This window comes from Hippoglossus hippoglossus, chromosome 10 (assembly GCF_009819705.1).
Source record: "Hippoglossus hippoglossus isolate fHipHip1 chromosome 10, fHipHip1.pri, whole genome shotgun sequence".
NCBI classification, from domain to species: domain Eukaryota; kingdom Metazoa; phylum Chordata; class Actinopteri; order Pleuronectiformes; family Pleuronectidae; genus Hippoglossus; species Hippoglossus hippoglossus.
In genome coordinates, this window is record NC_047160.1 from 11,428,326 (window position 1) to 11,447,706 (window position 19,381).

The 19,381-nt window shown below is 41.6% G+C and overlaps 1 protein-coding gene across 7 annotated transcripts in view; it reads right to left on the bottom strand.

Moving 5' to 3' along the window:
• gria3b (glutamate receptor, ionotropic, AMPA 3b) overlaps window positions 1-19,381 on the bottom strand; it is an 85,213-nt gene that overhangs the window by 29,536 nt on the left and 36,296 nt on the right. For all 7 annotated transcript variants that reach the window (XR_004615147.1, XR_004615148.1, XM_034597641.1 and 4 more), the window contains exon 4: window positions 10,006-10,193. Coding sequence is in view for 5 of the 7 variants with exons in the window: in XM_034597641.1 (XP_034453532.1) it covers window positions 10,006-10,193 (188 nt within the window). In the remaining 2 variants the exon portion in view is untranslated. The remainder of the gene's footprint in view (window positions 1-10,005; window positions 10,194-19,381) is intronic.

The window sequence follows — 19,381 nt, forward strand, 5'->3', positions numbered from 1 at the left end:
GATTCTCGACCGGGCCTCGTGACGTTTGTTATGGTTATATTTTGGACTTCTGAGCTGCTGCCATGCGGACACTCGTCAACCGTGTTTCGGTTTTCATCTGCGTTCTAACAAACACAGCCACACATGAGTTTACAGCAAAATCAGCATGTTTGCACATGTCCTGGCTCTGGCTCTGTCACAAAAACAAACTGTCAGTTTATCATCTGTTTGTGTGTGCATGTTAGTGCCGGGGACGTGGGATATTTCTTACTGTGGATCGTTTACGACATTCCCGCTGAGCAGGAGAGAGTGATGAAAAACAAACTTGTATCTTCACATCTCCGGCTGCAAAAATAAATACAAAAATCTGGGAAGCACGTTTTCGGTTTCACCCGTTTAGACTTCAATGACAGTATTTCATTTAGCTGGGCTGAACTTTAACTGACCTGAGCGCACAGTAGCACACAGCAATAAAACTATCCCCCTTGCTTGGACTGCATACAAATTAAATAAACCGCTCATCTACACCTCCCATCACCAGCTTCTCTCCCCTTCGTGGACATCTGAAGGTTGTATACGGACGCTGGTGCTGCTTTTCAAAAAGAGCACTCAGGGGAGCACAAGCACACAAAGCCTCCCCGCTCACGCTATCAAGCTGCTTGGGTGGGTCAGCGTTCTCTGACAGCTTCCCCATCATTAAGGCTTTAAACTCCCAACACTGCAGGGCGTCAGGCAGAGAGAACAAACCACGAAAGTGAAATAAAAAACACAGAGGGGAAATGAGCTGATTAGGATGCAGAAATAGCAGGAGCTGGCTTTTAGAATCCATCAATCTGCGTCTAATGAGCAAGTGACAGAAAGTTCCAGGAAAAGAAATCTCTGCAGCATTTCTAATGATAACAATAAATACGCTTTATTTATACGGCACTTATCAAAACCAGAGATTACAAAATGCTTCACGAGGACAAAACAACACAACAAACACAGGCCGACAAATTGTAGACACGAGCCAGACACATCACGGCTACTTCCTCTGTAGCTGCTCACGAGGCGGACTTTCAGCCCTCCAGGCCTGCTGCGTGTTCCTGGACAACCCCCGCCCCTGTTCCCCGTTCCACGTTCCTTCACCGCGCGCTAACCTTGACTCTGACTTCGAGCCGTCCTCCTCACACCTGCCCTGGAGCTGGGGCAGGAAGAGAGCCCCCCCCCCAAAACCACCCTCGTCCCATGGCCCGCAGCTCACAGCCAGCCTGGCACTGGCTACAAGCGGCAACCTTGGGATGGAGCACAGCGAGTCGGTGATGACACGGACATGAACCTCCGGCCAGAACACAACAACCTCTCCCCTCAACCTCTTTAATTAGGCAGACGGCAAGACCCGACTCCAGCTGAGATGGACAGATTTCATTGTTGCGAGTTGTGATGCACCGCTGACCGCCCTGCCTGTAAAATCCTCAGATACTGCTGACACTGATAACTATCTTTTAATGGTGTTAATGAGATTTGATTCTCTTGTATTTCATTCGAAATCCAATATTATTTGAGCAATGACACACTAATATCAGAAAGCATTAATACCCTGATTACATTAAGCAGCAGTTAAAAGTGTGCTCACATTACAGAAATACACTCATTTGCTGTTCTCATGATTAAAATGAAAATCACTTGGTTCTCTCCATAGTCCAAATTGAATTGACTGGAATTACAGCTGTCTATATTAGGTCCCAAAGTTCTCACTGCATGTCACCGCAAAAGTCATGTAATTCAGCTCCCATGACAGAATTGTGGTGAAGCATAGAGGACAAAGGTACAAACTCTTTTTGATATCGTTGAGTGTTTCCTGGAGCACGTGGCCTCAACAAGAGTGCACTTGGAAGTTGGAATAAATGAAAGACAGTTTGCAGTCACCAGGACTCCTCCTAAATTTGGCTCTGAGGCCAAACTGACCAACAACCCAATGGTCATCATATCAGAGCTTCATATCAATCAGGCCTTGTTCAAGAGTGGTGGTTTGACTCTTTGATTTGATGAGACAAAAATCTACCATTTGAACATCACCAGATCTTGCTCATCACCTGACTTTAGCTGTTTTCATGTCCTGCGGAGGATCTCTGGAGAATCGGGTCTGGACTTTCTCTAACGTTTGCCTTTCATATACATGCACAGAGGGGGGTTCTCTGCTCAGACGCGGATTCAGGTGAGGGGTGGTGCCGCAGACAGAGCCAGGATGTAACGTTTCAATTGCGCTGCAGAGATCATGTGTTTTAATCCCCACAAATGCTCTTGACGTCTTGGTCTGTCTTCTAGGTGTGTGACATTGCTTTTTCTCTCAAATATAATTGTTTTATTTTGTTAACCCCAAAACAAGGGAATTAAACGCTACCAAGGGGTCGTCTCAGTAAGACTCAATTAAAGATCTGAATAATTTTGCAAATAGGAGATTTTAGATTTTCACTTTTTAATAAATGTATACAATTTCTTGAAAATATAATGGGGGGAATGCTGAGACCATAATCCAATCTGCAACAAAGTGTTCAAGTGATGTGCTGTACATACAATCAATTGTTCGTTTTCCCGGTGTCGGAATGTGTAGAGCATGTTTACCCCTTCAATAATGTGATTCCTCTTTAAAGCCAACAGTTTCCCCTATTGCACATCGATCCCCTCGCCGGCTCCACCACCTTTTGTTCTGCTGCTACAGGAGAGCCTGTGTTTTTCTTTAAACAACCGATGGGAACAGACAACCAGGATGACCTTGACTTCCCCCTCATCCTGCCTCCGCCGGCCTCGCCCTCACCAGTCAGAGAGCCTTAAAGGTAAAACTGCAGCTACACATATTCAATAAATGCCAGACTGTTTTCCTCCAAGTTTGACCTTTCCACTGTGGAGTTTGCCACAGCACAGGAAGAGGCAGACTTAAAATGACAGGTTCCCCAGAGTTTGTAAATATCATACCATTTACAGAGGCATATAAAAGAGCAAATGATGCAATTATTTTTATCCTCCTCCTGAACCATGGAAACTCTGTCTAAAGCCCGGAGACCACGAACTAAACTGGTGAGGTGTAGTGCTGGCATCAGGGCTGCATGGAACAAACCATTTTGTTTGCTATAATTGCTTTTAATTTATTAACTTTTGGGTTTATAACATATGAAAAGATCTACTTAAAAAGTGAGGTTTAAATTACTTATTTTGTCCAATTTATAATCCATAATCCATAATCCATATAAATTCAGTTTAGTCGAGTGGTGAACGACAGTATTCCTCAGTCACTTAAGTTCTTCTATAAATACTGCATCCAAGCAGGATAAACAAAACTGTAAAAACTGCACAATTACATACTGTTAAATTGATATGATGATATGAGAATGTTAAATTCCAAATACATTAATCAGAATGGCATTTCAGTAAATTTATATATGATTGTAAAATTTAATGTAAATCAATAATCACCAGGCAAATCTATCCATCATTATTAAAGGTAAAATAATCTCAGAAGAAAATAAAAATCCATTTGTTTCTAGAAAATTTACTAAAATATAGGGTTACTTCAAAAAATGACAGAAACATTGTTTTACTCTCCATGTTGAGAAGCATCCTCGGTTTTAGTGACAGTTGTATCACTAGTAAATAAGTCAGATTAGAACTGGGCAGCAGTGAATCAGGATAAGAACTTATATCTGTCCATATCGATAATTATCATGATAAATGTCACATTATTAGTTCTGTTAAATTCAAAGCATGATTTTTGCTCCTGAGTGAAGGTTGTGATTTTAAACTCTTTTTAATGAGCAGAGAGTGAAACATGATAAACACCAGAAAAATATGTTAAGCATTATATACATATAATGCCTAAAGTATATCTATATATTGGACTTTTTCTTTGTTGCTATTGATGAAAATTATATTGCAATGATTATTATTGATTTATTGCCACATACGATTAAAGCTGCAAACCTCAGTTCTCAGTTTCTCTATCAGCTGCTGAACTAACATCAGCTCACATTATAAATCCAAAGACTGGGAAGCTGCTGCTGATTTGCTTTAAAATAGAAACTATAACTGAGGGAGTCTGTGTATTATCTATCAATCATCAATTTATCTTGGCTGTAACTCCACTGCCAAAACAAGACAGTCAATACAACACATCTCTCTCTGTTTATCTCCTCGTACAGAAACAATAAGACACATTAACTAGGTGACAGCCAATCTTTCATTTTGTAGTTTATGTCAAATGTAAAAAAAAAGTGTAGAGAAGACTTCTTTCATCAAAGATCCTACTCTTTATTTTATGGGAGATAAATTGGCACAGAGCAATTTATGTTTGAAGGGGGGGGTCATTGTCATAATGGGGCTCAAAGCCTTTGAGCCAAACATATAAATCATCTTTTCATTATTAACCAGCATGTTAATAACAAGCTACATTAACAGCCACATGTAATTTAATGATGAGAAGGGTTATCATGAGTCGATCAGTCGCAGTGAAGACCTCTCAGGAGGGGACATAAGGGTGAATTTGACCTCTATATGCTTTGATACAGAAGGACTTTCCCCCTTCTTCCGTCTCCAGCTCTGCTCTTGGTAGAAGTGCTCTCGCTCTAGCACTCTCTAATTAACAGCCAGTGGAGGCTGTGGCTGAGATGATTTTCTTGGCAGCGGCCATATCTGAACCCTGAAGAGAGCGCTGGCCTCCCCCCAAAACGCAGAAACATTTCAGAAACACCTGACTCACATTCAGGCGATTATGATATTGCTCGGAGATACCAGAGCAGTTTTGAGACTCGGTACCTCGGGAGGAAGGAATGGCTGTCGCCGCAGCGGAGACGTCCTCCTGCTTGTGCCAGCACTTTGAAACGCTTCGATGTCTTTACTTTGGTTTCACCGAAGACGATCAGGGTCATTTCACTTGATTTGAAGTTCATCGGATTTACCGACTGTTCTCGATACGCGCGTCTCAGCCTCTCATTCAGTCACTGAGTCCACAGGTCACACTCTCGTCAATGATAACACTTTAATCCCATTTAATTCTATAATCACAGTTTTTAAAAAAAGGCCTTAAACAGTCCAGGTTGGATCCGGGGCTTTGAACATCTTAACATCGAGCCGGAACCGGTCCTCTCCACAGCCTTAGATCAACATCACCTTTCATATCAGTAAACTGTAAGAACAGCCTGTCCGGACTTTCCTCCTCTACCTTTTCTGAGACATGTTTCTCCAAGAAGCTTTAAATGACTGGGAGGGCTTAATATGGGAAACTAAATCCTCTTTTTAACTGGTTGAAAAACCAACGAACACCCGCTGACATCTGGCTTTTGTGCTGAATGGGAATGAAAACAATCGTCATTCACTAGCGGGTGAAATTACCCTGCAGCAGACACAGGTTTTTAATTGGCTCTGGCTCCGATCATTAGTGATGGAAACGATATGAATGTGCTCATTTGGCAAGACAGTGCATGAGGTGAGAGAGGGCCTCAGTTTTTAGTGCGTTCGTGACGTCGAACATGATGAGCCGGGGAAGAAAATACAGGCAAACTCCTCTGCATGAATGAAAATCCCTTTTTTTCATTGTGTCATCCACATCACTGACTGAGGACCTTCTTTTCATTGCTGACATTTTTCCAACAGCTTCTAGAAATCTGTCGACCGCTCCCACGACCCCTCATCTCCCATGATCATCTTTCTTCCCCTTTCATGAAATGGATACAACACAAATATCCCATTCAATACAACACCCAACTATGGATTTTCTCCATTCACGATCAGAAAGAGGGAACATGGAGGATCTCCAGTTCTCCGTGGTGAAGCGGTATGGCCACCCTTCACGCCTCTACAGGAGGCAGAATGTTGTCCTAACAAATCCCCAGATGCATCTCTCTTTTTCTCCCTCTTTCTGTGAATCAGTTTTCACTTTTTATTGTTTTTTTTTTCTTCTCCAGCGTTGCGGCTGGCGGAGTGCTCATTGCCTGCCCGTCTTTGAACAGCTTGCGTGCCCTGGGCCTGTCCCAGACGTTCTGCTTTTCCTTTTTTATTTTTTGCCTGCACTCTCTTTACACTAGTGATGAGCAGGTTGTTGCCTCTGAGCAGACTCCAGCACTGGATTCCCAGGAGGGAAGAGGGCCAGGAAGAAGCACAGAGGCACATATAGAGGGATCAGATTAGACATGGGTATATATATCGGTATATATATATATATATACCGATATATAACTCATGCATTTATTCTCTGAAAATAGCATCATTATGACATATGGTCCAATGCAAACACGATTAACTTATATTCAATCATAGTTTTTGTTTAAAGTGTCTTTTCCTTAATGTTGCCCACATCTCTCCCAGCACATACCATCATAAACCTGGATGGTCCAGTGAAACACATTTGTTGGATATGATTCAGAGAGCAGAGCTGGCAGAGGCTCTCCCATTTTTTGTCATAAGGGAAGGATTGCCATTGGTTTAATTTATCTGCAGTGCAGTGTATTGATGGAAAAGTCCTATGGGTGATAAATCCTGAGTGGTTGTTACAGCATAAAATGATAATGGCCCGGGTGTAGTATTCTCCTCAGCATCCCAAAACAAATTTGTTGGGAGAGTCACTCTGCTCTTAGGAGCAAACAAACCGCGCCTGATGCAGCAGTATGCAAATACTTGTCTTATGGTTCCTCTACATCATACAAGTGATAAATGAAGCTAATAAAAGTGACATTCAGCTGAGTGTGTTTATGACTGACGAAGAGGCACATTCAGTGTTTCGTGGCATGTGTGAGGAGACTTTGATCCACTGTTAGGACGAGGATTAGGGCTAAAACAATGGATTAGTGGATCATCTGAAAATGTTTCAGCAGCGACCGTAACAATCATTTAACTTTCCCTACTATTTAAAAAGAATAACAAATAATATTTGCTGGTTTAATCTTGCATTGCTCTGTTTGAGTTTCTATTTCTTTTTTTACATTGTCTGCACTGCACAGTGATGAGTTGCCTTGATTTTAAAAGGTGCTACATGAAACAAGGCATCTGAAAACAAGACTCTAAACACTTTATGGATTTTGAATTTTCACAAGTGACTTATCGAGTGATTGAATATATAATCAATATATTTTATTTAATCATTTTTCAGTACATCTCCAGTGCTGCTCTCTACTGCTCTAACATACTGTATAATATAATGTGTTATTGTTGTTTTTGCTATTATTATTGATGCATTAACATGGAAGTGTTGTCACTGGGCAAAGTGGAGCCAATTTGACCTGTTTCATATATCAAGCGTTGTTTTAAACGTTAATATGTTAGAAAGAAAAAATAATAAATTATTTCTGTAAATGTTGGTGATTGAAAAAAACCTTCACTCTGAAATCCAGTGATATGAAGTGTAAAGTAAGGAAATTGTTGTAAATTGTACATAAATACAGTACTTGGGGAAATACATTACCGCTGGATATACTTTTCCAATTTAGGAAGATTAATCAGAGACTGAAAATGTTCGTTCAGTGAACGAGTAGAGACATAAAGGCCCAAAGAAAAGCAGCATCAACAGGGACCAGATCAGAAGAGCAGTACAGAGCTGTTTTCTTTTTTTTCCATGCAACAAATTGATGAAGCTCAACTGTTTCGTTTTCAAGATAGCTCCCCTTCATCGCCTGGTACACAGACGTTCATTCCGGGGCGGGATTACCTCGACTGGAATCACAAAAGTAAACCACTGAGCTGATTCCCCCCCCCCCCAATCAGCGATCAGCTACCTGGATCTGTCCTGCATCACGACTCCTCTCTCTCGACGGGCAGTGACCTTGACGGATTTAAGCGACACGTCGACATTGCATGACGCGGACGCCGGCCTCAGCACACACAGTGTATTTTGATAGTCTCCCTCTTGTCCTCCAGAGATGACATCCAACATGTATCTGTGTACAATCATTGGTTATTAGAACATCAGCAGCAGGTAGAAGCAGCGGGTTTCCATACAGCTGCCACTAGGCGCTGTGTTTGGTGTGATAGCCCTTATGGGGGACAGTCCATCCCTGTGTCAGTGTATAATGGTACGGCCCGGTAGGGGGCGGCTGCGGAGTGACGTCCAGCAGTTTCCCTGAATGCCTGTGACTCATCTTTATTGGCAGGGCCAGCCAGATTATTTAAATTTACTCCGACAACAAAAAAACTCCCAGACTGGGGTTGTCATTAAAACAAGGAGCTAAACTGAGCACGCTGCTGCTTTGAAGGTTAGCTATTGTGAAGGCTTTATTCCCCTTCTGCACTAAAACAAAGTTTAAACAGAAGAATATATGAGAGGGATAGTTGGAGGTTGAGAAGGGGACAGAGCTCCCTCTAGAAGATGAATCATTGAAGGGGACAGAGACAGAAAGAGGGGGACATCACACAGATTACCGCCCTGCATCCTTGTTGTTTACGGGGGGAAAAACGCACACTTAAATACACAACCATGAATATGCCGCTCATGTGATTTGTAATAAATATTCTAACTTTCTCTTAAAAGCTGATGCATCTCCTTAACACGAGGAATACGTGTCCCTGAATTGTAAAGGGAGCACATTTTCAGCACAAGAATCAAATTAGACGCAGCAAATTAATCCTAAAAGCAATTGTGCTTTAAACTAGGACTCTGGGATCAAATTAGATTCATAAAAAACCACCAAAAAAAAAACAAGTGAAACTAACAGTCGTTGAGGGGATATTGTGAGGCAGAGACAAGCCAATACCTAAATGAATGTTAACGAGCAGAATCCAATTCGGGAGCTGATTGCCTTATAAGCAGGCGGCGGCGAGCGCTGAGGTGCAGGGTGGTGCGGGGCAAGCCAACAGAGGAGATGCACGGCATAATAGCCACTCATCTATTCATGGTAATTGTGTTTCCCACAACTACAAGGACTGGTGGACCTTTCATTTCCTCTTCAGGCAGTGGACGTGATTGAGGAACAGAGGGGGGGTTTTGGAGGGGTTGTTAGAGGAGGATTAAAAAGGATGCATCATCAGTGGCTTCTCCAAATGGCTGCACGCGCTCAGACCTCTCAACCACAGGCTCTCGGGGCAGCGCTGGTTTCAAAATAAGACGGCCTTAGCAACCAGATGACGCCACACTGAGCCCCCCTTCTTATTAGTTACAACTCAATTACCAGAGAGGAATACAACACCAACACACATTGTTGGGCCAACTAACAGTGTCCTACTTTTCAGCATTGTTGTTTCTCATTTGTAGAATTTTCTGTAACTAAGCAACAAACTACTGAGTAGACCATCAGCTTCCTGTTTAGCACACACATGCCCAGTGTATGTTGTTCACGTGAGATGCGTTTTCAGGTGTGTTAGTATGGACTGGTCTTAGGACTGATGCAGAGCTCAAACACTTGTGTAAACGAAGATTGTTTGAAAATGTGATTTTAAGACAAATAAATATTATTATGGGGCCTGGGATCCATTTAAATGTGGTCATTCTAATACCAGGTGTGAACTGACAAATTTAGAGCTAAGCACCTGTGATCAGATCACATGAGACAGATGTTAACTTCAGGTCTCCACAGGTCCATTGTCACCTTCAAAAGTAAAATGATTTACATATAATAACCATTAGTAGTTAATTAATTATTACATTTTTTTTCAGTCAACAAATATTGAAGAATCTGTAAAAGGGAATTGTCAATATTGATGCTACAGAGGCTGAGATATCCCGACCGTAACTTACTATTATGGATCAAACTAAAATGTGTCTCTTCTGATCTTTTTAATAGACCTGTAAATAACTGAAGTGATGTGATTGGATTCATTTTTTTGAACTTGTCAAAAGCTCCTCTAGAGCCACAGCCGATTAAATGTATTCACAGTCTGACTACTGTTCAACGTGACGACCAAATTGACTTTGGCCTGTAAAATTAGCTGGAGTGGCCCTTTAATACATGTTATTTTGCTAATTGTCCTTAGCAATTATGTGACGAGAGCAGGAAGTGAACGGAGAACAGGTGTTTGGTTACATCATCCTACAGGTGTTGCCACATGCACACCGGGTCCGAGGCTCACCTGTTCTAATATGGTGTTGATCCTGGACACCTCGCAGTCGATCACAAAGCGCTTCTCCTGTCTCCTGTCCATCTCCTCAATGATGCGCTTGAACTCGGCCGCGTCCGTTGTGATGCTGACGGAGCGAGCCGTCACCTGCCAGTTGTTGGCCACCGCTGCCTCCATGATGGCCTGCAGTATGGAGAAACCTAAAGAGAGGGAGAGACGCAGAGAAGGGGCCGGGAGGATTAGAAACCAAGGAGAGCGGCGCACGTTTTTGTACAAGAACTGAGTGGCTGCTAATTTACATTATTCTGTGGAGATATTTTGCTTGAATCCAAAGGTTAAAGGGCATCTCATTACAATCTTAAATAAGAGTCCAAAGTCCGCAGGTCAAGGGAATATGTTGTCTAGAGTCTGCACTTAATGTGCCGGTGTGCGTGTATATACATTTACATACTGAGAAGGTAAAATCTTAATGAAGTGAAAGGACATGGAATTGTATCTCCATATTATTAAAAGACGAGTGGGTGACGTTATTGTGCTGGGTATCGATTAAATCAGGGCATTTAGCTCAGCCACATGTTCACTTTGACGGGTCGGTGAGACACACCGCGGCCCCGTGTCCCCTCGGAGGATTGTGCCGACTCATTTAAAGATAAAGACAATGAAAGATTCATCCAGGCCAGTGGTGGGAAGAGACGATTATGCGACCAGAAGAATGAGAACGAGCCCTTCTAATGATTAATTCACACGTGAAATATTTTCATTTAACAAAAGCACTCGGAAACACATACGGTCAAATCACACGCCACGGGATGAATAATGTAGTCCTATATCTGGAGGGATAGATTGCATGTAGCATACGCTGAAATAAAATTTGCTCAACTCTGCTCTAATTTACAGCGGGTGAAAGGGAACACGAAGGTTATTAATGAAAACCAAGCACATATGCTGGTATTTCATTAAGCCTCGGACAATGCAATTGCAAACTCTATGTACAATAAGCTTCTTTTCAATATCTCCATTCATTTTTCATCGTCCGTGGTGTGTTTAACTGATACAGAACAAAAAAAAAGAAACGCCCAGCGACAGCAATTTCAGGCACACATACAGATTTTATATGACGATTAAAATAGTTGCAAGTGATTGGGTATTATGTAAATTGTCTGACACAGTCTGAGCAGCAGCGGGCAAAATAAACATTTGTCATATATTTTTTTACTGTGAGCCATTTTCCTCTACAGCCTTATCTCCATAAACCGGCTGCAGACAACCAACAAAGCCGGCGCAGAGAGCAAAGAAACAAGAACAGCTATAACAAGAAAACCACTTTCTGTTCATTTCTCTGGTTTTGCATTTTCCTTCTTTTCCATTCCATCTGAATGGTCAAGCAGCCTTGTGGGTTTTTTTTGTTTTGTTTTTTCCTTGACTTGTGAATGCTCTGAGACGGCAGCTCCGTGTACGTCTGCACCCCTGCTGTGACGCCACCACTGCAGCTCACAGCCGCATCTTCAACGGATGACCTTTTGGCGAGCCGCACAGCGAGCAGTGGAGGCTGACGCACGGTGTGTCATCTGTCCGGAGGAGCAATGGCGTACCGCCTGGAGACATCAACATGCCAGACCTCAAGGTTATCTGGCAACCCCATTATCAGGTCACATCTCTTAAGGAGTCGAGTCTGTAGTTTACTATAGTTTGTGAATGTAACTTGTAGCATGAAGCAGAGTTCACAAGATGTGTTGAGGGCATGTAGAGGCACACGTCCCTCTGTGGATTCTGGGTCACAGACCGAGTGAAAACTATGGCAACACCTGCTACATCTGAAGTGAAATGAGACTGGACAATAAGAATAATAAGGCAGCAGTAAGGGTTTTTCTAAATTGGGGGCCATGAAGGGGCCACATCCATTCAAAAAAAGCTTAGAAAATCTGAATTCTTAAAGGGTTGTCATATTCATGGTGAGTATTCTTGCTAAGTGACTAGTTTATAAAAAAAAAGACAGGGGCACTTCAGGAGCCAGACAGATTTCCGCTGGGGCCAGTGCCCTCCTGGTCTCGCCCCTGGATCTGCCCCTGGAAGGCAGTGAAGTCTGAAGGCACTACGCTGTCAAATGTAGCTGAATTTTGTACCTGGACAAAAGCCACAGTTTTACTCTGGAGAGAAAAAGAAAAAAACCTGAGGTGAAAACATGAGCAGTATCATCATTTTTAAATGAGCACCGTCTCTCGTGCACTTTATCTTCCCCTTTACCTAAAGGAAAAGTTACAGAATGAAGGTTTGAATAACGCGGATGCATTATTCATTTTCCAGAAGCATATGCTCAGAACCTCGCCGACCACAAGCCAGCTGGATAACATGGCAGTGTTCCCGGCAATAAAAGCTCCTCACTTTGAGAGATGTCATGTCGATTAACTGGGTCGAAAACGCTCTCTGTTGGTTTTGCAGTGTCACAGATTACGGCTGGTGAAGGTAAAAATGCCAATGAGCCTTTTAACTGAGGGACATGCCAGGCTTATGGGTTAAAATGATAGGGTGGATATTTGGTTCAGGGCTGCAGCTATCTTGTTGTTAACCACTTCTTTTCCTGTGCTGCATAAAACACACGTGTTAGATGATTTTTAAATAGCAAAAGAAAATACAAATGCTCACAGGGGAAAGCCCCAGGGACTTGGGCCTCATATGTCAGTATCTACAGTACATGTGCATTTCCTATTTCCATTTCTGAAGTGGAAAAGGAGAAAAAAACATGAATAATGCCAACTCTTATGTGAAAGAGGGAAACAAAGTCCTGTCAATCAGATTAGAATCACAGAGGGCTTTTATTTTGAAATTGCTGATTTGTGCAGTGTTCGTCTCCCTGTGCCTCGGGCGTCCCCTGAACTGTGTGGGAACAATTGGATTCATTTAAGATTCACACAAGATTCCATGGCTGCCTAGTTTTACATTTGTATGGAAATTAAGAGATGGAATCGGGTGGTGGTAAATAGTCTGTCCAGAAATGGATTACTTCTGCTCCTGTTTTTTCTTCTTTTTTTATAATGTCAGCAGAAAAGTTTGTGTTCCCTGATTTAGACTTCAAAATCAAAACGGACTAAATCCTTTGAGCAGAATTGAATCTGACAGCAGCGGCAAAACTGATAGTTTTTTCTTCTTCATCTCCTCCAGCAAGTCAAAACAAAAATATCATTTTGTTATTCCATGCTTCTCTGCATGCTTTGGGGTCTGCCAGTTCACTTCCTCGGACCGGACTCCACTCCGGCTTCAGCCAATCAATGGACTCAACCACCTCAACAGACCCTCATAAATGCTTTAGCAAGTGATCTTTATTTCCAACACCGAGAGAAGCAATAAATCCTGTTCACCTCCTCGCCTCCATGAGCCCCACAGCTGCATCGCATCTAAAATTGTAATACAGTCAACTACATAAATTATGGAAGACAACAACACGATTTCCTTATCATCCCCTATAAATCCCGTTGGTATGAACCAAGTGACACCGTGTAGCAGTTTCTGCTGATCATGCTCCTCAGTGCTAATCATGCCATCGACACAACGTAGAGATGCTCTTATACTCTGCAGCCAGGTACATGAAGACATACATCCATATGTGTAGCAGGGTACAGTGTATGTATTTGTACACATGTGGTATATATAGTGTCCAAGGCATTTATGTGTTGATATTTATATATATTGATGATATATATATATATATACATTGATATTGATATATATTTCTATTTTATACTAAAGCTAAACTTTACCTTGTTTTTAGTACAGCGTATTGTTATATTGTTATACTGTCCATTTATTTAGATAAAATATCCTGGACATGATCGTTGTCATGTAGCACATTTGTAGCTGCACAGTAGCTACAATGGGATAAAACCACGGTGACGTAGTATTATCGAAACACCTGCGAGTTAGTCTCAGCTCTCAATCGTGAAGTTTCAAACCGTTTTCATATCTAATTCAAATTTAATATCTAATTTACCGGAAAAAAAATTACACTTGAACAGACATCAGAGTAATGAGAACAAATTTCAATGACAGATACCATCTTTGAGAAAAAAAATTATTTGATGTGTACTTTGACTTTTTAGTCTGGTCCATGTCCCATCCGCTAACATAGAGGGACGCGGGATCCTCGACATATAATGCAGCCAGCCACCAGGGGGCAATCAAGCTGAATGCTGCAGTTTTTATAGCGCTGGATAGATCAGTCGGATGATATTAGCCTTTCTCAGAAATATCAGTATCGTCAATGTGTTTGCAGATAAAATAACTTTTATTTTGCAGAACAATGCTAAATAAAATGTTTTTTTGTTTAACTATGAAATATAAAAGGTTATTTTCTTCCCTAACCCTAACCCTAACCCAGTTCTATAAATTTGGTTGTATTTGTGTTTTCTTTTTATCGACAGTTATTTATGGTAAAATGTATAGTTAAACATTAGACATAAGATGACGACATCTTAGGAATCATTGCCAATTCTAAAATAATTTCACAATTAATACAATTCTCATATATATGTTGGCCAATAAAGAACGTTTTTTACTCCCTAATATCAGTCATATCAATGGCTCCCAAAATCCATATCAGTCCGGCTCTAGCTTTCCGTCACCTGGTGTAATATTGTACATGAAAATAACATTTGCGGCAGTTGAGTTTTATATGGTTGAGATGCACATAGAGACAAATACAGATTGTTCAGAGATGCCCGTGGTTGTTTGCTTTATACCTTTATGCATATAAATTGTAATAATTAGAATTATTCCTTTTTTCATCTGGAGCCTGTGTGACCTATGGTTACCCATAAATCCCTCCTCTGCGTTGAGCCCCAGGAGACGTGTTTGTCTATCTTCAGAGAAGCATACATTCAGCCTCGGTTTCACAGGCTCCATCTGAAGAGTTAGTATTCGCAGAACACAGTACTCTGGACAAAGGGTGTGAGAGAGCTGTGGAGAGAGTGGGAGCACCAGAGGTAGAAGGAGAACTGAGAGGAGGACAGGTCTGAATCTAGTTTAAAACATGGGGAAACTGTTCCAGCTAAAATGGGAAATCCAGAACACACACTTGAAACAACTGTGTGGTTTGTGAAGCGCTCTATAAACAGCTGAGATGGGTGAACACTCAATTATTTGAGTATTTTCCTTCACATCTATATCATTAAATTGCAGAGTCTGCTATCAAATCCCAGCGGAGCCTGATGACATCCGCGCGCTTATAAATCATTTGCTGTTGCGAATAAGATGTTGTGGCAGCGTAGCGTACAGCGGCTCAGTGAGAGCTGCAGTCTTCTTCCTCGTCTGTGAACCGGATCTTAACAGGATGAGTTTTGAAGCATCACCCGTGGCGGCTCAGCAGTAATTGAATTGAGTTGCATCTAATCTCATTGCCCGGCTCCTTTGGTTCCCTGCCTCTCATTAGGGTTCGGTGCAGAGTGTCACAGGGCTTCATCTCCGCCTCTCACTCACAACCGCTCGCTCATATCTCACGACACATCCAGGCTAACTAGACCAATCACAGGAACCATATTTCTCCAGGAATACAACTCAGCGTTAGTCTCAACTCACTGTCACTCTTAGAGAACCAGCGACACCATTAGCTCATATCACACTGTGTCATTACACTGTGTCCTCACTGGCATTACACTAATCCACATCAATCCAAAATCTAATCTAGCAATCTGATCAAATAATGACACATTAGAAAATAAGTCACCGTTACCCACACTGCAGTGCACGACAAATAAGGGGAACTGCACGACAGGAATGATGGGTATACAACAACAATACCATCTGAACTCATCAGTGAGGGATCAAAATCGAAGGCACGCACACGAGGCAGCGCTTGTTGAGCCGACAGTAAATGTGGCTGCTCTCCTCCCTAACTCGCCAATCCTCTGGTAAATGAGGGTCTTTGGCAGGCCGCAACGCCCTGCTGAGCACTGCCCAGGGTCTCAGAGGGCATCAGAAACAACTGAGCTGAAACCACAAAGATAATGGCCTCCACTCATAATTGTGGGGCTGGCTTGATAAGAAGAGAAAGATGGAAAGTGAACTTTGCAGAGGCAACACTGACAATTTCTCCATGGAGAGTCAGTTCATTCAAATTACAGAGGAGAAAAGAAATTTGCTGTACATTTACTTAATATTGTACTAAATACCGCATATTTTTTACCTCTATTGGTATCAAGCAATACAAATATTTTTGGTTTCATTTGTCCATGTGTTTAGATGTTTGTCTGTAATGGAGGCAGAACTCTGACAGGAGGACATCTCAAAAAGAGGTCAAAAACTATTTGCATGACTATGTCATGGACTGTATCTAAAGATGGAGAACGTAACAGCTCCCAAAAAGTGAAGCCAAAGCCTCTGGATCGCCCCCTGGTGGCTGGCTGATCCTCCATGTTAGCAGATGGGACATGGACCAAAATAAAAATCATCAAAGTACATGCCAAATACATTTTTCTCAAGGATAGTTACTGTCATTTTATGTAGTTGTTATCATAATGATCTGACTTCAAATGTTTTCTTTTCTGGTAAGTTTGGTTTATAGTACAGGACGAAAAGACATTGACACTGACTCGTCATTGGTCAAGAGCGTGTAGCGGTGGGACCTCGATATCAAAGCTCCATCCCCTGATCTCTACTGCACTGACTTTGACTGCAAATGCGCAAGATGGCAGCGTTCTTATCTGATATATTTTAGCTTCATTTCTGGAAATCTGTATATAAGTGTATGGGCTACAGAGATACCGCTAGCGGAAGGGGAAAAGTATTATAAATGGTTTTTTTTGGAATGTGGGTACTTCAACTCTGCATCATGATGCCACTTAATATCTTGAACATAAACAACACTTGCATTTCTGAGGTTTGTTTGCACTTTTATGACAGTTGGCCCAGACATGGCAGCCTCACTGGCACTCAAGAGTTCAAAGTGGGGACATTGAGTTTGTTTATGGACTCAAGGATTCATCTTCCCTCTCTCCCACAATTAAACCATCACGCTGATATGGAACCGAGACGAAACCAGTCCACCCCCAGGAAAGACTGGATTTGGGCACGTAAGAGAGATTTACGACAGAAGCCTGGTGGATCAAAACAGGACCAATTGGACACAAGGCAAATGGGAACAAACAAACAAAATCTCTACAGAATGAAAATGAGTTCAGTGAGACCTCATCTCTGATTAATATTGACTGTTTTGTTTCTCCAGGGAGGAAAACATCAAAAGAACTGTTCTCATCAGCAGAGACACACACACACACTCTCACACACACACACACACACACACACACACACACACACACACACACACACACACACACACACACACAAACTCAGTCTTTCTCCTTTCCTCTTTAGATAACACTCATAAATCACGACTCACATTGCTGAAGCCGTGTAAGAGGAGAGTTCTCCTTTTTAAACACTTGTCTGAATTAAACTGAAATATCTGATCCACCAGGAATAACATCAATACTACTGAGCAAATGTTTTACATTACACCTACATTTACCCTTTTAAATGGCAGAATGAATACAAATTAAAGGTTTAAGGCAACTTCTACCTTGTGACCACCTACTGCCACCATCCTCCAAACAAATAGACAACTGTGTTTTTATTGTATTGTTATTTTAAGAACTGTTGAGTAATATTTGATTGGTCAAATGAATCATTCGTATGATGTTGACAGTTTTAAATGACGCAGATCAATCCACGCTATTTTCATTTCCCATCATCATTAGGGCTGTTGCTTTTATAGTTTGTGTTTATCTAATGTTAATGGCTCGTGGTTGGATGTGGGGCTTCAGCAAATAAACCGTATATTAAGTATAAATAAACTCTTCCTGTCTCTAGTTTAAACATAGAGAGAAGACTGGCAGCATCTTCTGGGGAAACAAAACCACAGGGATCGTTGTGTGCCTCTTTTTAATTTTTTTACTATTTTAACATTGTGCATTTCTTTTTATTTCTATGCTGCTCTTCTGTCATTTTTGCCCATGGCTGTTTTGTTCTTTCTTTGCCATGTTTTCCAAATAATTTCCCCTATATGTGTAATTCATTTAATCAATTCTGCAAACCCAGTTAACAACAAATTCAGTCAGAGGAGCCTTAGAATAATTATGTATTGCCACGGTGTAGCTTTGATGGTTTCTGAAGGTTTTTGTGTTTGTCCAACACCAATGCCTTCTAAGGTGATAAGTACAGTGATTAATCATCAACCCACCAGCTATACAGCGGCTGCACGCCTACTCAGGACCAATGCATCAACTCAACAGTGCTGAAGGAGGGGGGTCTGCTGATTAGACTTCCAAAAGCTGAAACAGATGAGAGACTCTGGCTGAACCAGTTTCTTAAAGAATCCGTGACTGATCCACCGAGAGTCCGCTGGGAGAGCCTGCTTTAGAGTTCTCCTAAATTCAGACAAACCGACTAAGTAAAATGTCTTTTGATTATGAGCGGGTTGATTGATCATTAGTCCAAATTTTCATTCAATGACATCTTAGTGTTCTTTAGTAGTATAGCCTTCCAAGATAAACATTGTCGAATTTATCACATTGCTCGATTTTCCAGCCGCTGATTGTAACTTAACTTGATTATCAGCCATCACATTTATCCTGTGTAAGAGGATAAAACTCAATAAATTGTCCTTGATTAGGACCCAGTTGTTGCCCGCGGGTTGATCCTGGACATCCATTGAATTGGGAAGTCACAGCATCTGGTTTTAGACTGATTGGATACCTGGTACGACATAAATCTTTCCTTGCACATCAGGTGGCGCCACCTAAACAAGCGCTAATTGGAAAAGCATCACATTTACCACAGAGCAGAGTTTAGATGAAGGTTGTAGCCAGTTACACCAGTTTTTGTTTATCCACTGTTGTATGCTCTGATAGCACAGGAAGATAGAAAATGACTTCTGAAGTAAGAAAAGATTAAAGCTAAAGTTATGTTTAAATTTGGTATTATTTCGAAGCATGCTGGGGGTCTGGCCCCACGATAACATCACAGAAATGTTGACCCCTTAAGTGCCTGTTCGCAGCCTCAGCTTCTCAGGTGTTGCAAAGTCGAGGCTGAAAAGTAAAGGTGACCGTGCTTTTGTCATCAGGGCCCCTGAGCTTTGGAATGACCTATACCTGAGGAGATAAGGCTTGCAGAGTCAGTGACTTCTTTTAAATCACTTCTTAAACCCCATTTTTATAGACCTTCTTTCATGTGATGTCGTCTTTTTACCGTTTACTATCACATTTTATTTATTAAATGATTTTTTATCCTCTTTTTACTGCTTTTATGTGATCACGTTTTCAAGTGACATAGTCTTACATTTTTTTATTGAGTCGAGTACTACTTTGTTTTCGACAACATCAATGTTGTTGCCGGACTTTCT